This window comes from Lepisosteus oculatus, chromosome 11 (genome assembly GCF_040954835.1).
Source record: "Lepisosteus oculatus isolate fLepOcu1 chromosome 11, fLepOcu1.hap2, whole genome shotgun sequence".
Classification (NCBI taxonomy): Eukaryota; Metazoa; Chordata; class Actinopteri; order Semionotiformes; family Lepisosteidae; genus Lepisosteus; species Lepisosteus oculatus.
Genome location: NC_090706.1, coordinates 40,919,578 through 40,941,885, shown reverse-complemented (window position 1 = coordinate 40,941,885; position 22,308 = coordinate 40,919,578). Strand labels below are relative to the sequence as shown.

The window sequence follows — 22,308 nt, the reverse complement described above, 5'->3', positions numbered from 1 at the left end:
TTTTCCAAAGACGCCTTAGGTATCGCAGTGCTTTTCATATTGTATTTATAGCTGCTTCGCAGTACCTCGCCCTTGTTTACATTAAACGTTCTCTGCCCGGGCTTTAGTCCAGTCATGAGTCGTATCTAAACCTCAGATAATCTCCTGGTTTTATATATTTGTAGTTATTCTTTAACTTCGCGGAACAGAGTTATGAATCACGTTCATACAAAGAGACTGTCTCTGAACCCGGGACCAGCAGCCCTACCTCATGCAACCACCGGCGTATAGCCTGTCCAGACCAGTTGCATATTTAAAAATACATTTTCATTGTTGAACTTCTCAATACAGCCTAAAGGTACAACTAAAACATATGCGAGGATATACAGCTATTGGCAAAGCGTGGGGAAAAAAAACAACAACATGGCATATCAAATAATGCACCGTCCGTCAGATCGTTTAAATCAGGGATGATCAGCAGAAAGATGTAGGTGTTTTCTTCCTATAGTGATTAAAGTCGTCTGGAGAATGTTTTCTCGGTCCTACTACAGTATTTCATTTTGTCGCGAGCTCGCCCGGCTACTCGCGCCGCGGAGGGCACGCGCTAGGGCCTGCTCCGGGGGGTCAGCTGACTCCGCTCCGCCAATGGCCGGCCTCGCCGGTGACGTCACCCCGATCCCCGTGTGTTGGAGAGGCGAACTTGCAGGCGGATCGCAGGCGCTGCGGAAAAGTTGAGCGATCGGATCGGCAGAGCCTTACTGTTTGCAACGGGATACGAGGTAAGCAAGTTCGATTTTGTTTTTGTTGAACTAACGGATTCGATACTTGATCTCTTATGTCAAATAAAAAAAAAATCACCGAGATTTAAATGCAAATCGGCTTGGGAGTTTATTGTTGTGCCCTGGACGGAGGAGCTTGACAACTGTCTATTATCGCGTCTTGTGTTAATATATCGCATATTTTATGCACAGACGGGGATGGTCGCTTGTTACCCAAGTCGGCTGCTCCCGGTTCTGTGGAAACTAACTTCACACATTACCAGTGCGCAGAATACTCTCCGCTGTGCCTTCTCTTCAAACTGCCTGTAGCTCTTGTACACAGTAACCTTGAGGTGTTTTTCGTAAGAGCAGTCTTCAGCCTTTTGGAGGCTAATTAATACTAAAACACCTATTAAAGAATTCATTTTCTCATTTTAGAAGAAAAAGTAGTATACTTTTAGTTTTGTTTGGGGGGAAGAATCAAAGTATAGGTGATAAACTGGGTCGCCTGTGAACTTCGTCATGACAGCTATAAATCCAGTCTCAAAGAACACAGGAACGTTAAACGGTCAGACGTCTAACGTAACTAACGTTTACCATTTATAATATCGCGTATTTTCATATACAGATTATTTATGCTTACGTCTGAGATATACGTTATTATTGGTGTCAGTATAGAACGACGCTGTCCTCCATGTAATAAAGTCGTCTTCAGCTTCGGCTGCTGTCAGACTGACCCGAATCGCATCGCGTCTCTGTTCTCTGTCTGTTTTGAATTCCCTCCCGGTGCAAACTCGCTCCTGTGGCGCTGAGACTGAGACTGAGGAGTGGAGTTGAGGAGTGAAGACCAGCGCTAATTAAAAGCCTGACTAACACAGATCCTGTGGTGGCGCACTGCCCAACACCTTCCTCACGGAGGCGAGGAACCCGCGGTGCTGATAGAACAGATCACGATTCAACAGCAGCAGTCACGCCAGGGACACTACGTGTCAGGAGAAGACAAGGCACTTCGGACTGGAGAAATGGGACTGCAGTGTGACCATCGGAACTCCATGTCCCGATAATAACAGAGCAAAGGATAGCTGGCTGTGTGGTAGCACCACCTCCCTGTTCTTGTAGAGAACATCTGCCGTCCCTCCCTCGTCTTCGTCACCCGCTCCACCGCCCCTCCACACTGACACACTCAGTTTAAGCCCGGTTTGTGATTTTAAAAAAAGAAAGGTTCGTTTGTCGCAAATCCACAAAAAAAAAGTCGTTTTACAGGGTAGCATACCGGGGCTGCCCCGGCGGGTCTGGCTGAGATTAGACCGAGACACGGCGGCCGGCGGCCGGACTCGGGGGCCAGTGCCGACGGGGAAAGTGCAGGTGTGCTCTTCACCGGTGTGCTGTTTCCTCAGGCATGCGGGGAGCAGCTGCAGTCGGTACCGGCGCCGCGGGGCCGCGCAGGCAGGTAAGCAGACCGCTCCACCGGAGAGAGCTACCCGTCAGTAAACCGGTATAAGTGCTCTATACTCCGGAGAGAACACCCGCTAGCTCTGTCTGTTCACGGTGCGTCCTTACCCCTACCGACCTGTCCCTTTACTGTCGCAATAAAACCAGGGTTATTCATAATCGCGGTTTACTGCCAGCAATGTCACTCGTGCAAGGGTGAAGTAAATAAGCAAAACAGTCTGGTGTCTTCAGCCCTCTGTGTGATCCACCAGCAGGACCTTTACAAAAAAACAGCACATCATGTGGCTTTCATTAGACGGGCAGTTCTCCAGGCGCCTGTAGTGTTGCAAGAGCTGGTGAGCTGGGGACTTGCCTGCCTCTCACGGGGCCTGACCTGTGCTCCAGCTGTGTTTTGGTGGCGGTGGGGATCTCTGGAATTTGTTTTGAATACAGAAAGGCAAAGTGCAGGAGGAAAAGAAGAGAGGGCTTCATGCAGGTGTTGGAGAGCCTGACATTGAGCTGATGCTGTTTCACACAGACCCCAGCACCACAGAGAGATAGAGAGAGAGAGACAGCTCCTCAACACACACAGACCTCAACACTGAGAGACAGCACCTCAACACAGAGAGAGACAGCTCCTCAACACAGAGAGAGACAGCTCCTCAACACAGAGAGAGACAGCACCTCAACACACAGAGAGTGAGAGACAGCACCTCAACACACAGAGACAGCAAGCTCCTCAACACACACAGACCTCAACACAGAGAGACAGCTCCTCAACACACACAGACCTCAACACAGAGAGAGACAGCTCCTCAACACACACAGACCTCAACACAGAGAGAGACAGCACCTCAACACACAGAGAGTGAGAGACAGCTAGCTCATCAACACACACAGACCTCAACACAGAGAGAGAGCACCTCAACACACACAGACCTCAACACAGAGAGACAGCACCTCAACACACACAGACCTCAACACAGAGTGAGAGACAGCACCTCATCACACAGAGAGAGAGAGTATAAAAGTGACAGTCTCTGCTCTTCTCTGGAGCCGCCCTGTCGTGCAGTGTGCAAGCAGAAGGCGTGTGCAGGTCCGTGTGCAGTAGCGAGGCACAGCTCTGCTGGTGGGGTTCAGTGACCTCCCGGTCCCGGCGTCTCTGGGTTGCTGCGGGCTGAGCTGTGAGCGCCCCGTGTCTCCACAGGAGGGCCAGGTCTGGGACTCGGTGAAGAAGGGAGCCTTCATCCTGGGCTCGGGCCTCTTCGTCCTGCTCGCCTTCCGGAACTCCCTCACGTGGTAACGGTCCCCTCGCCTCCCTGCTGGGGGCTTCAAACCCAGTCAGCCGCGGCGAAGCTGGTGCTGGGAGAGACCTGGCAGCGTCGTGAACCGGGCTGTGTGGCTGTGCCGTGGGTGTGAGTGTGTGTGTGTGCAGGCTCGCCGCTCGCCACTCACTGCTCGCGCTCTCCTGCCCCACAGGCACCTGCAGCGCTTCTGGGGCGCGTCGGGGGACTTCTGGCAGACTCAGTGGACGAAGCTCCATCTCCTGCTGGGCGGCAATGAGTGGGCCTTGTTCTTCGTAGGTGAGAAGGCACATCGCTTCACGCTGTTTTGTGTTTCGCTGCCGCTACAGTATAAGATGGGCTGAAGTTCATCTGCAGTCATCGGTCACACTTCTGTCACGCTAGCATGTCGGATTGTGATTCTGCACAAAAGCAAAGCCTCTTCAGTGCAGCGTCCTGATGCCCTGTGAAAGACAGCAGTACTGTAGCTGCTGTTGGTGGGAATTGTAATTAATGACAGACAAAAGGTCAGCAGGTGACTGAAGGGGAACAGGAGGAAAACTCCTGTGATTTAGTTATCCGACAATACAAAATCGCACCACAAATTGTATGGTATTCAATCTGCAGCTGTCATGGCAGAAATGTACTGCAGGTCTTTTCAGCAGCGTGGGCTGGAAGAAGGTGGTGTTTGCGTACAAGCGTGCCCGATGTGTATCGGGACTGCTGCACATCTTGAAATCTCTGCAGCCACAGACGTTCAGACGATGCGTGATTTTTCTTCTCTGGACAGCGACCATGGTGGTGCCCACCCTTGCGTTCTGGCTGTTCAACGCGGTGCTCATGGTCGCCGACCTCACTGGGAGACCTGCCTTCATCACCAGATACCGGATCCAGCTGGGCAGGAACGACCCAGTAGGCTCAAGCTGCTCTCGCTGCTCACAGAAACATCCGCGTGGACAGATTCTTACAGACAGATTTGTTTTTTTTAAAAGGGTTGGGAGAATCTGATTCCAGAGTTAGTTTCCCAGGCAGAGTCTTGCGGTCTTTCATACAGTGCAGCTGACACTCTGGAGCATTTTCATGTGCCAGCAGCCAGGGACACCTGAAGTGCTTCAGGGATTAAAGTAAAAAGCTGGTGTTTTGCTGAGCTGCTTTTTGACTTGGCTGTTTTCATTTTGCTTACATCATCGGATTTCTTAGCATAGTGCACAAAGTCCTGTGTTATTAGACAAGCAGCTGAAGCCATCAGAGCCAGAGATAAAGGGATTGGACAGATAAGGGTCTGCTACGTGCTGTCTGCAGGACAGAGCCAGCCAGGACCCCTGTTCTGTAAGCTGAACTCCACCCACCGGCAGCAGATCGCCTCACCTGCTGCCAAAAACACCAGTTTATCTGGTCTCGCTGTTGCTCACTGATCAGGTTATAGATCTCAACAAGGAGGTCTGGCTTTTTCTGCAAAACAAAGACAGGAGACTTCAGTCTGAATTTTAAGAATTTCCGCACAGGAGAACTGAGCTGTTTAAACAGATCTCCGGTCTGTCCCCTTGTCCCTCGGTCAGTGAGACGGCTGTGCTTGTGTGCTGCTGGCCGTGTAGTCAGGACCGAGTGCTCTGGGCAGCAGAAATCACACAGACTTTAGACGTGGGCCGTGGTAAGGGGACGCCCTGTCCACACAAAGCAGCAGCCGGCTGCGGCAGTCTGGGAAGGCCTGCCCTGCTGCTGCTCCGCAGGGACAGACCCCTCCCTGCGCCGGTGGGGCAGGTCAGGGGGGCGGCGGGCCTCCGTGTGAGCGTCTGAGGCAGAACGCCGAGCCGCCACGCGCTGCTGCTGGTGCGAGCCGGGTGCCTCGTCGTGCCCGCTCTAGCATGGCCCGGCCCGGCCTGGCCTGGCGCGGCCCTGCTGCTGACCCCGCCTCCCTCCCTCAGGTTGACCCGGGGAAGCTGCGCCAGGCGGTGAGGACGGTGCTGTACAACCAGCTGTTCCTGTCCATGCCCATGGTCTCCGGCATGTTCCTGCTCATGCGGTGGCGGGGGAACCCCTGTGGGCCGGAGCTCCCCACTTTCCACTGGGTCCTGCTGGAGCTGTCTGTCTGCGGGCTGCTGGAAGAGATCTTCTTCTACTACTCCCACAGGTGAGGGGCGGGTGAGGGGGCAGGTGAGGTGAAGGGACAGGAGAGGGGCAGGTGAAGGGGCGGTTGAGGAGAGGGGGCAGGTGAGGTGAGGGGGCAGGTGAGGGGTGGGTGAGGTGAGGGGGCAGGTGAGGTGAGCCCGGGAGTATAAAGACGAAGGGCGACTCCAGAAGTCCAAGGGCGTTCCCGGGGCAGCAGGGGGCGGTCGTGTCCAGTGGGGTAAAGACGTGCATCTCTTCCAGGCTGTTCCACCACCCTGCGCTGTACAAACACATCCACAAGGTCCACCACGAGTGGACGGCGCCGGTCGGCGTGGTCGCTCTGTACGCCCATCCGCTGGAGCACGTGGTAGGTGGGCTGAGGGCTGAGGGCCGGGTCTGAGAGACGTGGCTCTTCAGAGAGCACTGCTACCTCTGTCCTCTGCTTCTTGAAGTTTGGACGTTGACTCAGATCCCAACGAATTTTAACAACATAACCAAGCTCAAGAACACAGGGCCCATTTCTCTACCCTCTATGGTGTAGATGGTGGAGGGATCCAGACTGGGAGGACACAGCCCATAATTCCCAAGCCCTTGGCTCGTGACTGTGTTGCACCAGAAGAAAGTCCATCTAGAGTCAAGGGGATTAAGGGGATTAAGATGTTGTAAGACTTTATAAGAATTTTGTTATGCGATTAAACTTTAGTGCAGGACATTCCATGCGATTGAAAGTGAGAGATTTATGAATGTGTGAACTATCATCGCTGTTGAGGAGTCCCTTTAAAAGGGAGTTAAAGAGCTAATTGCAACAGTCAGGTTGAATGTTTTGTGGTTTGTTGCTTTACATAGGAAATTTCGTTCACTCTCATGCCTGCGCCAGGGAGCGGCAGCAGGTATTTGTCATCTTTAGGTCAGTTTCTAATGAACAGAACACTGCTGGGTGAACTGGCTTAAAATAAGTTTTTCTTTCCAACTGTCATAGCAGGCCAATGTTGGCCTGATTGTTGTTCTGCTTTTTAAAAGCAGTGGGGCTGCTCTACAGAACGTCAGAGCTCGGGGGCTCCAGCCCAGAGGAGCAGTGAGCGTTTTGCAGGACAGAAAAGCCATACAGAGGGCTGTGAGGTCCGCGCAGAAAATCACTGGGACTGAGCTACCCTCTGTATGGATTTTCTGTCCTGTACTGTGGCTCCACCATACCACACCGACTGGATATACCTCGACCGCTGCCACAACCGGGCTCGAGCTATACTTCGGGACCCAATTCACCCTGTCCACGATCTGTTTCCACCCCTGGGTTCTGGTAGGAGGAATCACAGCATCAGAACACTGACAAATAGATTCAGAAACAGCCTCTTCCCCCAAGCAGTCTGCATCATAAACAGCTCAAATTAGCACCTGCACTTTAAGGTAGAGCACTATTTGCACTATGTCCTGTCTTGGCTGTATTATGACGTCTATTGTCTAAATTTATTGTCCATGTCTGTTTGTCATTTGTGCCTATTTTTTTTCCTCTAATGTTCCTGGGTACAGTTGGGCGTAAGCATTCCAGTACACTTGTTGTATATGGCAAATAAGGAAATCTTGACTCTTGAGCTGCGGTGTCCTGCTCATGAGGGCTGTCTGTCCCCCCAGCTGTCCAACATGCTGCCGGTGCTCCTGGGCCCCGCCCTGCTGGGCTCCCACGCGGCCACCACCATGCTGTGGTTCACCCTGGCCCTGCTGGTCACCACGGTCTCGCACTGCGGCTACCACCTGCCCCTCCTGCCCTCGCCCGAGTTCCACGACTTCCACCACCTCAAGTAAGGAGCCGGGCGCGGGGGTCACCGTCTGCCGAACGGGACCCGCAGCCGGTTCCCCCAGTCAGAACGGCGGGGAGGCCTGCAGCAGGACTCGCCGCGCCGCTGGGGTTCAGCGTCGCCAGAGACGGGGTGCGCAAGCGTGGGGTCCCCCGGCCGTGGAGAGCCGTGCTGGAAGGGCAGTCCCACCGAGCGCTGGCGAGGAGCTCTGCTCTTGCTCTCCTGCACGGTTCGAGAGCAGGGATCTGGACCCTGGGATTCCTGGTCCGCAGGATCCCCGAGATCCCCAGGACAGACAGGTCATCCTCGGTCGTTTGTTGCTGAAAATTGGGAACACACTTAAGTTACTAATCAATTAAGCAAGCACTCTGCTGCATCAAGGAATTGAATATACCGTGATGTAGGTTTCAGATAGCTGTGTTTAACCCATCACCTGGTTGACCGACTGACCACAACGGATGTGTTTGAGGCCTTGAGAAAGGTGTGATATAACACAGCCCTGGTGGGTTGGATCTTTCTAGTAGCAGTTTAAAGACCCCAGTTTTAGATGACGCAGGGCATAACTGTACCAGGAGCGGTGCAGAGATAGAAAGTACAGAAACAGAACAGCACGTCTGAATGAGGGGTCGTCTCTGGGCTCCTGCCTGCGCTGTGCAAAGCTGAAAAGCCACAGGTGCTGATCTGTCAGCGTGTCACACAGCTGAGACGATGATGTGCAAAAGGGGGCGTCACACACAACGCGGATACACTGCTCCCGAGAGACAGGAAAAGACAGAAGAGAAGTGCAGTGCTTTCCTATCAAAAAGAGCCTGCAGACACAGGACCTTAGACCACAGGACTCAAGGGGCTACAAATTTGTGTAGGTTAGATGCAATATAAGATATAATTAGAATACTACAGACCACCAGGTTCAGATACCAGCTTAACTGCAGTCTTGCATCAGGAAATCGGGGATGTATGAGGGAAGAAGTGAGTGATGGTTTTGGCAAATTTTAACTTTCCTCACTTCAGCCAGTTCTGGAATTGCTTACAGGAATGCAAAACAGCTAGGGCAATGCTGGGAGGAATCCAAACACAAGAGGCCTGTTTTACCCTCACTGATCAGCTGGATACACTCATGTGCTTCATCTTAACAGTGGGGAGGGTAGTCAAGCTGCCTTCTGCATTGCATTTGAACGGTGAGACTTGTTTAAATGGCACATCTAAATTGTCCACCTGCCCTTGTATTAATCTAAAACATATACCACCAGTTTTTTAATTCAACTTTTCTGCTTGGGGGGCAGTACTGTTGCTAAAAAGAGATTCTTTCACGATCCTGACTTGCCAAAGTTCTCAGTGAGGGTTCCTCACAACCCAGGGCTTTCCAGCAAAATATTCTGCACACTGTGCCCATCTGGGAATCACTTACCGACGGAGGAGCCAGGAAGGAAGGAGACTGCCCCCTGCCTGCCCAGGGAAGGTGTTTTCTCCTAACTACTGAAAAACCCGGAGAGGCTCAGGATTTTGTAATGACTTGAGCAGGTCTTCTCTGCCCAGGAATAACCAAGCAACAACCCTGCATCCGCCCAGGGAAGAAAAGAGGAGCAGGGGGAAGAGATGACTCACAGGAGCTTGATCGTGGGGGAAGTTCTGCAGGTCCCCCAGGAGGTGAGCAGCAGGGGCCTGCAGGTGGGTGAACGGGCTCGGTCTCCCCTTACGGCTTCCTGTTCTTGTGCTCTCACCCAGGTTTAACCAGTGCTACGGGGTGCTGGGAGTGCTGGACCGGCTGCATGGCACTGACGCCACCTTCAAGCAGACCAAGGCCTACGAGCGCCACCTGCTGCTGCTGAGCCTCACGCCCCTCAGCGAGAGCATCCCTGACGCGCCCAAGAAGGACCAGTGACCCCCCCCCCCCCCCCCCATGGCTCCGTCTGCCAGCAGCGGGGCACCCCACCCTCCGAGCTGGGAGAGGCAGGCAGGACCGAAGCACTGCGCTTGCACCTTCCTGAAATGTTTCTACTCTTTCAGCTCTTTGTGTGGCAGTGCTTTTTGTATTTTTTATTTTGTCCTTCAGTCTTATTTTAGTAATCCTAACTGCACATTCCGTGGTTTACACTGAACTTCAGAAGCCTTATAACAAACAAGCTTTCTGAGAAAGGAATGGGATTATAAAAACAAATCTGGGTTTGGACCAAATACCGAACACTTAGAACACAACAGCCATTTTAAACTGATTACCATGAACAGCGGGTACTAAACTTAAATGCTGAGACAATCATTTAATTACTGCACATATAATTGCAAATCTACAGAACAAGGAAGAATGAATATATTTTTTAAAACTGTTCCAGGAACATTTACAAATATGATTTAAATTCCTGACATAATGCATCTATTTTTTTAAACCATCTTCAAATTAAACTGCTCCAGGTTTTAAGACTGAAGAAACTATAAAATAACTCATTTAGCAATTGCTCTTTGCTCTTTGCATTCCTTCAAGAACTTTATCCCAGTTGTCCCCCATCAAAGCAGTGTTAATCTATAGCTTCTTTCTTTACAATGCAGTATTTTAGTATAAATCATGACCACATTTGTTTACCCCGACACACCAATCGCTTACTTCTCTGTAAAGTAGACGCAGGAGCTGTCTGGAGAACATTTTCACAGGTGGATGTTTTAAGTTAACAGGTATGTGCGTGCCTGGACTATCAAACCTTTGAGGTTGTGAATCCTGGATATGAACTTCAAAAGGCAAAATAAAAAATTATCTTGAGTATCTTTTTCCTCACCCACACAGATTCATAAACTCGTTTGGTGTCAATGAACCACACAAAACACAAATGCATCAGGAAAGCCCCAGAGCTGTTCTCCACCAGCATGACCTGCTTTAACATTGAAGTAGGCTCTTGTGGATGACCGCACAAATCTTAATGGCAGGTGGACAAACTGACAGAAAACTGTCATCTGTTTTCTCCCCCCTTCTCCTAGGATACAGTCCCAAACAGAAGGAAATCAGTGTAGATAACATTCCGTTCATTGATTTGTTCAGACCAAATATAAAATTGAGAAAAAAGCCCCAGCTGTCAGTAACATGCAAAAACAAAACCGACAAGAGTCATCACATTGGTGTTTAAAAGGTTTTTTTGTACATTTTATACTTTTTATTTATTAAGGAAAAGCATAATTACTACAAATTACAAAGAACACTAATAGCGAATCACATCAGCCTACAGAGCAGATATTATGAATATTAAATGTTATAATACAGGATCTCATTCAAGTATTTTACATTTTCTCATTTTATATTTTTTTTTCTTTTTTCTTCCTTTTATTTTTTACTCTCCACAAGTCTAGGATATTGTAATGATAATGAACTATTAACATTGCATGGATCATAAACAGCTATTTTATATGGCTTTATGGAATTGTTCTCCTTCTCCATCCCCAGACATCACTAGCTGTCTACTTCTAAGCCATTATGAGTTGACTGCAAAGTAGAGTATTACCTCACCCTTTTAAAATGGGCAGAAAACTCTCCCCCCACCCTTAGCGATGCACCGCGACACACAAGAACAGTTAAAGGGCATGCTGGCTGCTTAGCAAAGAAATCGCGTGTAAGGTAGGCTGACACACAGGGCTTTGATTCAGAAAGAATTGGCTCCTCTGTAAATGCCCGTCCACAGCTGGGGAAGCAAGCGCACGGACAAATCAGACACTGAGACACCAATGAACCAAGATGGCGCATCTGTGAAAGGGGCAGGGAGCTGGAGCAGCTGGAGAAAACCCCACACACAGATGAGAACCTGCAAGTTCCACACAGAAGGCGCCGCAGGCCACAACCGAACCCAGGACCTGCCAGGAAGCAGGAGTCTAGTCGCCACACCCCGTCAACGCAAAGGCATCTGAAAGCATTCACCGGTCGGCCAGCGCTTCACGGGAGGGACCTCCGAGAGCCCGCGCGTGCAGAGAAGGACCCGTTCGCACATCCTGGACTTGTGTACCAGCCGATACGCGTCAGGCGTTCGAAGTGAACACTTCTTAGGTGATTCAGCTATCGGCTCTACAGCCTCCTTTTAACCTTTACAAAGCCCACGATAATAAAAGCAAAAAAAAACAACAAATCCATAAACCTTAAGAAGATTCCAACCGGGGTAACAAAAGGCAGGAAGACAACTGGAAAACGCATTAGCTGCAACGTTTTCAGCGTTTCTGCCTCTCCTGTCAGTGTTCAGCGAGCAGTAGTTTCAGCCTCCATTGGGGATGCCTTTAAAGGCAGGGACATGTATTTAAAACGGAAACAATGCCAGTCTGAATCACAGATTTCATCACCACGCAGTAATAAATTAATTACTCTTCCGCAAATGTTGGGAAATAAAACCCGAAGCGTCGACCGGCTTAATACGCTCTCCAAGTTCCAAGCTCCACCCACCCTCATCACGACCTGCGATTTGTAAACAAAGATTTAAAAACAAAATCCCAAAGTATGATTGTTAGAGCTTTTCAACGGGTTCATTCTAAAACGCCCCAAGCAGACTCTCGCTGCCGATTTCCCTTTGTTCAGAAATTAAGTCCCATGTCTGAAAGGACACAACTGGTTTAGATTATTTCATAAAAGCAACACTGACATAACCATCGAATCAAAATAAAATTAAAAGTGTTAAAAGATATTAAAATAAGAGACCATTTCTTTAAAAGATATAGAATGTACATGTGTAAGGAAAATATATTTTTCTATTAACAGTAAAAAGTACAATGTGGGAGGTCTGAGAAGCATTGAAGAGCGATTCAATATCCTGATCAAGTCACGTGAATGCTAATTTAAAAGACTATCCATTCTTCGGTGTTTCATGAATACAAATGCAATTTGGATTATTTTTTCAATCAGACGTCGGACTCGCAGAGCTCAAACTCTGATAGAGTTACTGCCACCTTTTCCCTTTCGACAATCCTCTCATCGTCATTCCAAGATTCTCCTCTGAAATGTCCAAAGCGGACGGGCATCATGTAAAAACAACCTTATTAAAACATGTTAATTCCAAGATAACATATGCTGCCGTTTTTAAGCTAGATTTAAGTAGCACACTTTGACAACAACAAAAAGTTCAATGGTGCATCACTGCATATTTTACAGCATGTCTGTCTGCCGAGCGGGCCGCAGAGGAAGTGCTGCGCGTTAATCATCAGGCAGCAGTCACAACTTACAGCAAACGTGATGCGCAACTGAGCAGATTTATGGGAGTCATTTATGTTGGTGCAGCTCTATGAATCACATATTGTTCTTCTAGAAAGCCAGTGACCCATAATGCTTCAAACAGTGAAAACTAGGGCAGGGATGCAATTTAACTCAGACTGTCATAGTCTGGTGCCGATGCTGGACCTTGAACAGAAGAGCCATTTGCTCTCCTCATCTTGCAATTAACACATGAATAGTTTTGGATCTACTCCAATACCTGCAGGCAGAAGAATGTGGACATGACACTGAAGAGTCTTAATGGGAAAGTGGCAGATAAATCGCCATCAGCTTTAAGCCCCAGACTCAAGAGAACCACAAACTGATGAAGTACCATTGGAGAGAAAAAGAGAACAATAAACACAGGCAGCCTCTCAGGGAAATGGCGCCATGCTCCGATCGCTGGAACAGGGTGCTGTACCTCCAGGTGGCGAGGGCAGGGTCGGTCTGCTGGCAGCATGTGGCATTCTCCGAGCAGCTTCTCGGACAGCTAACACCCCGTAAAAGAGCAACTACGTCATGCATTCACAAGATGCGCCTTTGTGGTTATAAGACTCACAGTCACTCCAGAACAGAAGCAACCAATTAATTTTGTTCTACAGAGCAGCCTTTCCTCGTAATACCCTTTTCAAGCACGTTACTTAAATATGTGCGTTATAAAGCACCCACAACGTAAGGTGTACTGTGATAACCTTTTCAAGTATTCAGAATTTGTGAATTCCAGTCATCTCAAGTTCCATGAAGATGAGAGCGATCTAGCCTTGGGAGTGCTGTCCTCTCCAGATTCAGCGCAAGAGCGAGATGCAGATGCACGCAGGGTGGTTTTGTAACAGACCAGATGATACTTGGAAGACTGTAACCGGCTACAAGGCAGGCGACAAGCAGACGGAGGAGCCGACCGACAGCTTTCGTTGAATGATGACTGAAGGTTTGCATTGCAATTAAATGTTGTACAATCAACAACATTAAGGAAGGCGGGCATAAACAAAGAAAATAATGTCAAAATAAGGCAACTTTCAAAGATCCTGCCCATCAGGAGGAACTGTTGCATGTCTGTAATGAAGTTTTCTTTTTTTTTTTTAATTTTCAGCTTTCTGCGTTTCTTTTATCCAGCCCCAAAAACCAGTCAAGTAAACTTCAGCTTGCAAGCACGAGTCTCCAGCCCTCCTGTGTAGTAAAGTGATGAAGGTGGGGCTCCGGGCTCCGGGAGGAGCCCAGCGCGCCGGGGCACCGGTCAGGACTGTGGCGGAGGGGGGGGGGGGGGGGCGAGGAGGGGCCATGTGCCGCGGGCTTCAGCGGCGGCAAAGACGCATCCATCCGAACGGAAATGATTGTCCCGAAGAGCGCAGGGGGCCGGGCTCACAAGAAAACGAAAACTGCATCACGCGGGCTGTACGTCCTCCATCTTTCAGTAGTCTATCTCGGGTGAAATGGAGTTGTCAATCGGAAAAAAAACTCGGAAAAAGCAGAGCATCAATCCTCACAATCATGAACGGGAAAGGATGGTTTGATTTCCTTTTCTTCTCATGCTTGCTTAATCGATTGGCCCCCCTGTGTTTTTCCCCCCACCCCGAGGCGAACGGAAGCCCAGCCCGTCCTGTGCGGTTACTGCCGGGGTCTGGACTCGGCTGCGGCGGGGGCCTTCTGGCTCAGGGGTTTGGCGTCGTCGCGGGGAGCCCCCGCTGCCGGGGGGGCGGGGGCGTGGGCGTGAGCGGGCCGGCTGGCGGGCTGGCGGCTCCTGCCTTCTCCGCTGGATGGGTGCCTCCTCCGCCCTCCCTCCTCGGCCATCGGCGGCTGGAAAAGAAGAGCAGGCGGCTCGTCTCTCGCTTCTTTAACACAACCCCCCCGCCCACAACACGCAGGAGACATCCACAGCCCTGTAGGCCAGCCCCTGCCGCCGAGCACGAGGCCGTGTTCAAGCAGAGAACAGCACGCGCTCCGTCTGAAAAATAACTGATGAGCTGTATGACATCCTAAAAAATGACCAGCACGTCATCAACCTATTAAATGTTATTTAAATCTGGAGTTATGATCTGCAGTTATCCACGAGAACTTCTCAAGAGTTTATTTTAAATAAAGAGACTGATTAAAGCTAAATCTCATCTTGGAGTCAAGTATTGAGTTTGGTAGAAATGGCAAAAAGGACGAGACTGAACTACCTTTAATCCTTAGCATCTTAAGTTTGTAAATATTAATAGCTCACTACATAATTAGTAAACAAAAAAGTTACGTTTCTAAAATCTTTGATTATACTTAACAGCACACATTTCTGAAGAAGGTGGCGGTGCATGCACAGTATATATCCCCGTCGTACTGGGACTGATTAATTTAGGACATTAGATCAAACATCCTTCTCTTTGTTTCTGCAAGCTGCTGGAATCTGTACAGTTACAGTTGGCAAGTGCATTTTTTGTTGGTAAAGGGTTTGTCCTTTTCCACAATACAATGACCAAGTTGTGCAACAATATGAAAACACTGCAAGTTGAAATCGGAAAAGAAAGCTGATTTAAGGAGAAATAAGCATTGGAACCAGCAGCTTGCTACTGCTGGCAACGATTCAGCCGAGTTTCACTTTGGACTTGGACTTGCTGGACTTGGTACCAGCTAAAGTTCCATCTTCATTTCACTATCTGCAGTGCAAGGGATTACAGAAAGGCAATTTATTAACAGCAGGAGCCTCTAGGGCGATTGGGAACAAACTGTACAATTCCTACTGAAGTTTTCAGTGCTTTAAGAGTGTGAATAGGATGTGCAAAACTGAAACTAATCATGAATTACTTTCAAAAACTGGAACTGTTTCATAACCGAAATAATTTGCAAAAAGATATGCATTCTTAACATGACATGAGAGAACAACATTATAATATAGCTTAGCATTCAATACTTACATCCACTCTGAAATCCTCAAGACGTTTAAATTTGCTTAAATATTCCTGTAGTTTCTGGTTAATGTCCAAGTTCTTTGCTTTTGAGTATTTCAGAAAAGCCCAAAACTTCTCAAGTCCATACAGCTGCCCTGTGAAACGTACAGCAAAGATGGCGTTAGATTTCCCAGCGCTTTGAAACGCGTGGGTGGCTAGCACACAACTGTGCCGCGCAGGCCAGAGCTGAGAAACGGGCTCTGGTGTCGCTGCCCAGGTGCAGTGTAGTGACAACAGACAAGACCCCCAAAGCTGGCATTAGACCCGGCCTCTGACCATAAGCGCCATCGACACAAAAACAAGGCTGTTCTCTTAACAGATCTCAACCCAGTGTCACGCTCTCTCATTCACCTTCACAAAATCACTAAATGAGGAAAGAAGATTCGTCCAGCCCGATGGCTACTTACGGGTCTCTCATCCCAAATAACCAAGCAAGCCGAGTGGCAGGACAACCCTTTCTACACCACACTCGCCATCGTGTAATTAATAAGCAGGGATGAAAATGTGCACATACACACAACCCTGAACAGTTTCAACATTTAGGCTGCAGAGAATCACAATGCAACCAGTCAAATAGAGATTAAGACGCAAAATAAAAACCATAAATACTGAAGTCTTACCGGCTTCGTAATCCTTCACGGTTTCCTCCTGGAAGTCTTTGAATATGTCCAGCCTGAACTTCCTCTCTAACCCATAGCTGTAATACCTGAAAAGGCACTCCAGACCATACCTAGAAAACAAGGAGCACAGGCACACTAGTTACAACAGTATCACAAGAGCAAAAACACTGAACAGCAGTGTCTTAAACCATGACACTTACATGAACTGCACCGCCTCCGTTCTCTGCAGCAGCCTGCCAATGTACAACTGCTGATTGAGTTCAACAGCAGTGACGTATCCATTTCTTTTTTCACACATTAATAATTCAGAGCACATTAATACCTCTGTAATCTCAGTGCCATTTATTATCAAACCGCTCATTCATGGTCACTGGGGGCTGTGGGCTGTGGACCGATAGCCCGGGAATAGAGGGAACACAGCTCAGTTTACCGATATCCTTCTCTCCCGTCCTCCACGGCGAGCTGCCGGAACTCCTCGTACATCTTCCGGTTGAAGTGATCCCGCAGGAAGAAGGACCAGAAGCGGAACAGCGTGTTCATCTCCTGCGACTGGCCGATGCCCAACCTCTTCCGCTCTGCGGAGAGACGAAAAACAGCACTTGGGTCTCGCGGAAGTCGACGGGAGGGGACAGAAAGCTTTCGGCTGCACGTCAAGGTGATGATTATCCAACGGTCAATCGCATCCTTCTAGATAGACTGTTGCCAGCGCAGCCCAGAGGAGAAGCCCAAGGCTGCATCACGGACGCACCTGGGCCTCTGTCACCCCATCACCTGCATCCCACCGCATCTCAAAGAGGCTGCAGTCAGCACTGGGTTAAGCCAGTCCCACACTGAGAGGCTGAAGGAACTGAGTCTCTTCAGTCTAGAGGGAGTGTCCCACACTGACAGGCTGAAGGAACTGAGTCTCTTCAGTCTAGAGGGAGTGTCCCACACTGACAGGCTGAAGGAACTGAACCTTGTTATTTTTGAAAAGACATTATGACCTGACCTGATTTAGCATCCTATGAGGAACTAACAAAGTCAGCGGATTTCTTCAAAGCGAACAGTGAAACCCAGACCAAAAGACACAAGAAGAAGAAGCAGTTCTGTAGCCATCTTAAGAAAAAGCCCCCGGTTCTTGCCTACCGTTGAGACAGCGCCTGCGGTACTTGTGGTAGACGTGTTGCGTGAAGCCGTTCTCCTTCAGCAGCTCGTGAGACGGGTGCTGAAATTTGGGGAGAGACTGTGGGGTGCAGCCGTAGTTTCCCAGGGCAGGCGTGCCTTCGGAAGGACTAGCGTTCGAGCTGGGGAGGAAAACAAAACCTCAACGAGACGAAACCTGCGGGAACGGTCTGTGTTTTATCACCCCTACAGACAGAACTCCCCCGGCACCCGGCCTCTTCTCAGGGACCTGGAGCAGAGCTGAAAGCCTGGCCAGCATGCTGCCCCTGGACCACGAGAGGCACTGCAGTAAGAACAGCTTCTACTCTATAAGGCACCACCGGCCACAGCACAGGTGTCTCATTGCCCACATCAACGAGAGGGGCGTCACAACTCACAACAGCTCCGAATACGAAGAGCTGACACACAACCCACTTCCTGGTGCCCCGCCATCGCGCTCCTCTGCAAGGGCTCGTGGGCAGGCGGACTGGCAGCGCCCCCTACCTGACGGAGGCCGTGCGCGGCCGGTGCTCCCTGGAGTCCATCACCCAGCCCACGTGGCACTCCATCGGCGGGTTGGAGCTGTGCCGGGTCTTCCTCTTGCGGGGGGTCTGCGGGGCAAGACCGGCTCGCGTTACAGGCAGCGCAAACAGACACGGCTTTGTAGACGCATTTGGGCCGAGGTGCAGGGCGGACACGGACCTCTCTTCACTCCGACCGGCGCCGTGCTTTTAGATCTTAAAGCAGGATGCTTCCCACACAGCGGGCCTGCGCTCGGGTGTGCTAGCAGACCACCGCTGCAGACATCTACCGCGCACTCATAGCGACCGCCCACCACTTTACTTCACGGTCTCGCGAGGTAAAACAAGCGGCGGAAAAGAAGCGTTGAGCTACGCCGTTAACCGGCGCCTCCGAGTTCCCCGAACCCTCGCTCACCTTGGCGTCCACGGGCCGGCCCTCCTTCACCACCGGGTAGAAGCGCGGCGTCTGCGTGGGGTCCTTCAGGCGCGGCGTGCGGGGCGTGCGCGGCGTCCGGGCGTTGCGGTAATTGGGCGAGTCGGGCACCGTCGTCGGCAGAGAGCGGGCGATGGCAGAGGGCTCCGGGGCGCCGAAGAGCTTGTTCGCCAGCGCGTCTGTGGGGACTGAAACGGGAGGGGAGGGTGTGAGGGACCGGCCGGCCATCCCGCCGCGGGGCGCCCGTGGCGCAGGCCGGCGGCTGCTCACTCACTCTGCTGCGGTGGGGGGGGCCCCGGAGGCACCTCCTGGTTGGGGTCCACAGGGGGCTCAGGGGTCAGGTTGTCAAACTGCTCCCTGCTGATGAGGTGAACCTTCTTGAAGTTCTCGACTTCTTGCTGCAACGGCAGTGACACAAGAGGACCATAACTTACACCATCTCATTATAATTGTATTTATTGCACATCTGTCATTGCTTACATGTCTGCATTGTTTACATTCCAACAGTTTACTTGTAAATTGTCTGCGGTTTGTTTGTATATTGTCTTGATGCACTGTCTGCACCTTGCATTTTACACTTTTTTTTAAGAACCGAGAGCCAGCACCGATTTTGATCTGTGTACAGAAAGTCTCAACTGTTTCACCCATCGTGATGTATCTAAATATTAAAAATTACCATGAAGAATCTGGAACTTAAACATGCCAAGCTGACGTGCCCAGGCTATACCAACTGTGCAGAACGGTAGGATACATTTCACTTCTATTTTAACATTTCCAAACCAACAACCTGACATTTCATATCTTTTAGAGCAAAGCAGCCCCCCTTGTTCAGAGTTCAGAATCTGTATAACTCAGAAGTAGCTCACATTGTCAGTGTTGGTGAAAAACATGCTCTCTGCTCCAGGAAGAGCCATTTCTCCTCCCCAGACCTGGCGGTAAAAAAGCAGGCCGGAGCCCCGCAGACTGTTTATAAACAGTGCAGACGTCACTGGACACAGCACGTGAGTGAGAGGTACAAAGGACCCAGCTCACAATGGGAGCACTGGAAAAACTCCTGCTGAAGACCATTCAAACGTCCTGGCTCATCCAGAAACAACCTGGCGTACATTACGAGCACAGATTTCAACTAGCCTTAAACAAACCCAGCCACGAGGCTGGAAACTTTGAGAACAAAAACTTGGTAATTCCAGCAGTTTTACTTAAACCATGTCAATGCCATTCAAACTGTCCACATCATAGAGTGTGAAGTAAAACCCGTGAATCTCATCAATATTTGCTGAGCTTATGAACAGGTCTTTTGGCATATTAACCAATAAATGATCAGCCATTATTAGAACATGTACAAAAACACTTGATTTCTCATATCTGTAATCCTTTAATGAATTTTGACCTCATAATAGAACGTGTCACCTTCAACCCATGTTCCTTTGCTGAACGACAGCTCTCTAGTGTTCCAGTGGCCTTGTACCCAAGATCCTCTGCTGTACACTGGCCTTGTACCCAAGATCCTCTGCTGTACAGTGGCCTTCTAGTGTTCTACTGGCCTTGTACCCACGATCCTTAGCTGTACCGTGGCCCTCTAGTGCTGTAGTGGCCTTGTACCCATGATACTTTGCTGTAGGAATGCAATAATGCATAAAAAATAAGCTGAAACAGTCTACCCATGCGATTAACAGACAGCGCAGCTCTAGACGGGAGCGGTCCAGTGACATGGGTGAACAGCGACTGCGGTCGCGCTGGGCGGCTCACCTTGATGGTGGCGTACTCGGGCTCGTGGGTGTCCTCCCACAGGTCCTGCTCGTAGTAGTAGAGGCCGTCGTTGATGACTTTGACCAGCTCGGAGGTGAGCTTGGCGCGAGAGGTGTGGTTGCCCGTGCGGTCACCCCCGGGGTGCTTGCGGAGGTAGGGGGGCGTCTGCGTGACGATGAGGATCTTGTTGACGTCGTGGTCGTCGATCTCGCCGTCCGAGTCCTCGTCGGACCAGTCGGTGAAGGTGTTCCGGCGCCCGTCGATCTGCTCCATCTCCTCGTCGAACATGAAGTCCAGCTCCTCCGGCTCGTCCGGCTCCTCGCGGCCCTGCTGCACCGGAGACCTGGACTCCTCCGCTTTCTGGAACAGACGCCACGAGTCAGTGGAGCAGAGCTCCTGGGAAAACAGCCTGTTCCCAGCACACCCGGAGCAATAACGCCAGTATTTAACACCACAGCAATGGGCAAGGACACAGCTGAAACTGCCCCACAGGCACATGTCTGAAAGCACATGGGTATCCCACCGACAGCTGTATCATGTAACTACAAACCCGTATCCCTTTCCCAAAGATGTATCATTCATGTTTAAGACCTGAATATCCTCCATCAACCACAAACAATGACAGAAGGAGAATGACAAAAGTGTTCAGAATGTCACTTTCTATGCCATCTTAACTCTGCAATGGCTAACTTCACTACAGAGGGCCTGTCACAAGACTCTGGCGGACAAGAGGAAGACAGGCATTTCTTTCCAAAAAGGGACTATAAAACGGCCCCTGCGGTAGAACGGAACCGGGCATCAAGAAAAACCGCCAGTCTTTCCCGCGCTAGGGCCTGCCGGGAGCACCGAGCCTGAAGGAGGCCGTCACCTTCGGTCGGGCCGGCGACGCTCTCGGCCTCTTCTTCACTTCGATCCAGGCTTCCGAGTCGAGGTCCGGCAGGCTGGCCGACAGCCCCTTGGGCATCGTCTTGAGGTTGCTCACGTCCTCGCTTTTGCACTGCACCGGGGTGGACGCTCTCGGAGACCCTGGAGCAGACTCTGCCAATCAGACAGCATTCCCATGAGCAAGAGTGCCATTACCAAACCACCACTCGTTAAGAAGCCTCCATATGGAGTTATACTGGCATTCATAGGTGAGGCAGACAGGTAGGACAGTATATCCTATTCTGAATAGCTACTGGAGAATGAAAATATAAAGTTTTAGATAAAACACATATTAAGACTTATGAAAAACTTTAACAATTCATAAATTAAAACTTCCGGCAAAACGATAGCTGAGTGTTGAGTGGGTAATCGCTAATATTCATTCTTAAACACTTATCCTAACCCTTTTCAACAACAAATGTTCTAGTTACTTCTGCAGAGGTGAAGTGACTAATATTAAAGGGTGAAACCTAAGAGTCTTTTTTAAAAACTGATTCGACTTATCTTATTTAAGCACAAAGCAATATGATCTAGATTTCCTGCCAACGAAAGAGCCTCCTCGCCATCAGAGGTCATATTTCATTACCAGCACGAGGCAACAAACACTTAATAAACATTTAATAAGGTTCAAGGCTGGAATGTTTATCGCCAGCCTCAGGGCCGCTGGCTGGGAGCGACAGGCACGCGGTGTCCAGTACGAGGAGCTCACCTGTCTGTTTCTCACAGGCCTGCCTTGGCACGAACTCGGGGCAGTTAATGAGCTGGGAGAAGTCCGTCTGGCTGTAGTCCGGGGCACAGAAACCAGGCAGCGGCCACTTCTCCGGCTGCTCTCTGCGCCGGATCTTCAGGTCCACGATCTCCACCTCTTTGCTGTCTTTCAAAGCCTGGGGGAGGAAAGCAGAGTTCGCTAGACGTGAAAATCATCTTCACAGCAGTCGCACATGCAGGAGAACTTTATACTCGGATACGTGCAGCCCTCTACAAATACAAAACACGGGAACGTGTGTAAATATACACATGGAGAATAACTGCATCTACTGCTCGAGTGGCCACTCCGCTACGTCGGCGAGGATGTGAGGATGCGAGGGGAGACCCCCCCCCGTCTGCAGCCTCGCTGATCGCTGACCTCCACAATGAGGCCGATGTCCGTCGTCAAGGCCTGGACACGGCGGAAGCTCGCGATCAGCTGGATGGGCAGGAAGCCCTCCTGATCCATCTTCCTGCGCAGGAAGAAGTCCCTCTCCAGGTTGTCAACGCTGAAGTAGTATTCGCTGGGGGGGAGGGACAGAGCAACAGTTACACCCACCGCATCCACCAACACTCGGACACACAGCCCGCTTCCAGGAACACCCATTAAGCTCCAAACGTTTTCTGGACTGTGGGAGGAAACTGGAGTGCATGGAGGAGACCGACGCAAACACGGGGAGAACATTCAGAC

General features: G+C 50.2%; 2 protein-coding genes across 3 annotated transcripts in view; one reads left to right on the top strand and one right to left on the bottom strand.

Moving 5' to 3' along the window:
- Positions 1–515: 515 nt before the first annotated feature.
- On the top strand, positions 516–9,248 carry faxdc2 (fatty acid hydroxylase domain containing 2). Its single transcript, XM_069195343.1, has 9 exons — positions 516–758; positions 2,135–2,187; positions 3,376–3,467; positions 3,648–3,751; positions 4,242–4,363; positions 5,377–5,582; positions 5,822–5,927; positions 7,190–7,356; positions 9,079–9,248. Exons 2-9 carry the CDS (start codon positions 2,137–2,139, stop codon positions 9,233–9,235), a joined length of 1,005 nt encoding a protein of 334 aa, XP_069051444.1. The 5' UTR covers positions 516–758; positions 2,135–2,136; the 3' UTR covers positions 9,236–9,248.
- Positions 9,249–10,455: 1,207 nt separating this feature from the next.
- larp1 (La ribonucleoprotein 1, translational regulator) overlaps positions 10,456–22,308 on the bottom strand; it is a 28,123-nt gene continuing 16,270 nt past the window's right edge. For both annotated transcript variants that reach the window (XM_069195341.1, XM_069195342.1), the window contains exons 8-19: positions 21,997–22,141; positions 21,580–21,754; positions 20,815–20,984; positions 19,947–20,306; positions 18,472–18,595; positions 18,180–18,385; positions 17,748–17,854; positions 17,229–17,386; positions 16,534–16,678; positions 16,104–16,213; positions 15,451–15,578; positions 10,456–14,356 (exon numbers count right to left, since the gene is read on the bottom strand). In XM_069195341.1, coding sequence (XP_069051442.1) covers positions 14,168–14,356; positions 15,451–15,578; positions 16,104–16,213; positions 16,534–16,678; positions 17,229–17,386; positions 17,748–17,854; positions 18,180–18,385; positions 18,472–18,595; positions 19,947–20,306; positions 20,815–20,984; positions 21,580–21,754; positions 21,997–22,141 — 2,017 coding nt within the window. In that variant the 3' untranslated portion in view covers positions 10,456–14,167. The remainder of the gene's footprint in view (positions 14,357–15,450; positions 15,579–16,103; positions 16,214–16,533; positions 16,679–17,228; positions 17,387–17,747; positions 17,855–18,179; positions 18,386–18,471; positions 18,596–19,946; positions 20,307–20,814; positions 20,985–21,579; positions 21,755–21,996; positions 22,142–22,308) is intronic.

Coding starts and splice junctions, on each gene's coding strand:
- faxdc2 (XM_069195343.1), top strand. CDS start 2,137: ATGCGGGGAGCAGCTGCAGTCGGTACCGGCGCCGCGGGGCCGCGCAGG. Junction 3,468..3,647: donor TTCCGGAACTCCCTCACGTG/GTAACGGTCCCC, acceptor CCTGCCCCACAG/GCACCTGCAGCGCTTCTGGG. Junction 5,928..7,189: donor CCCATCCGCTGGAGCACGTG/GTAGGTGGGCTG, acceptor CTGTCCCCCCAG/CTGTCCAACATGCTGCCGGT.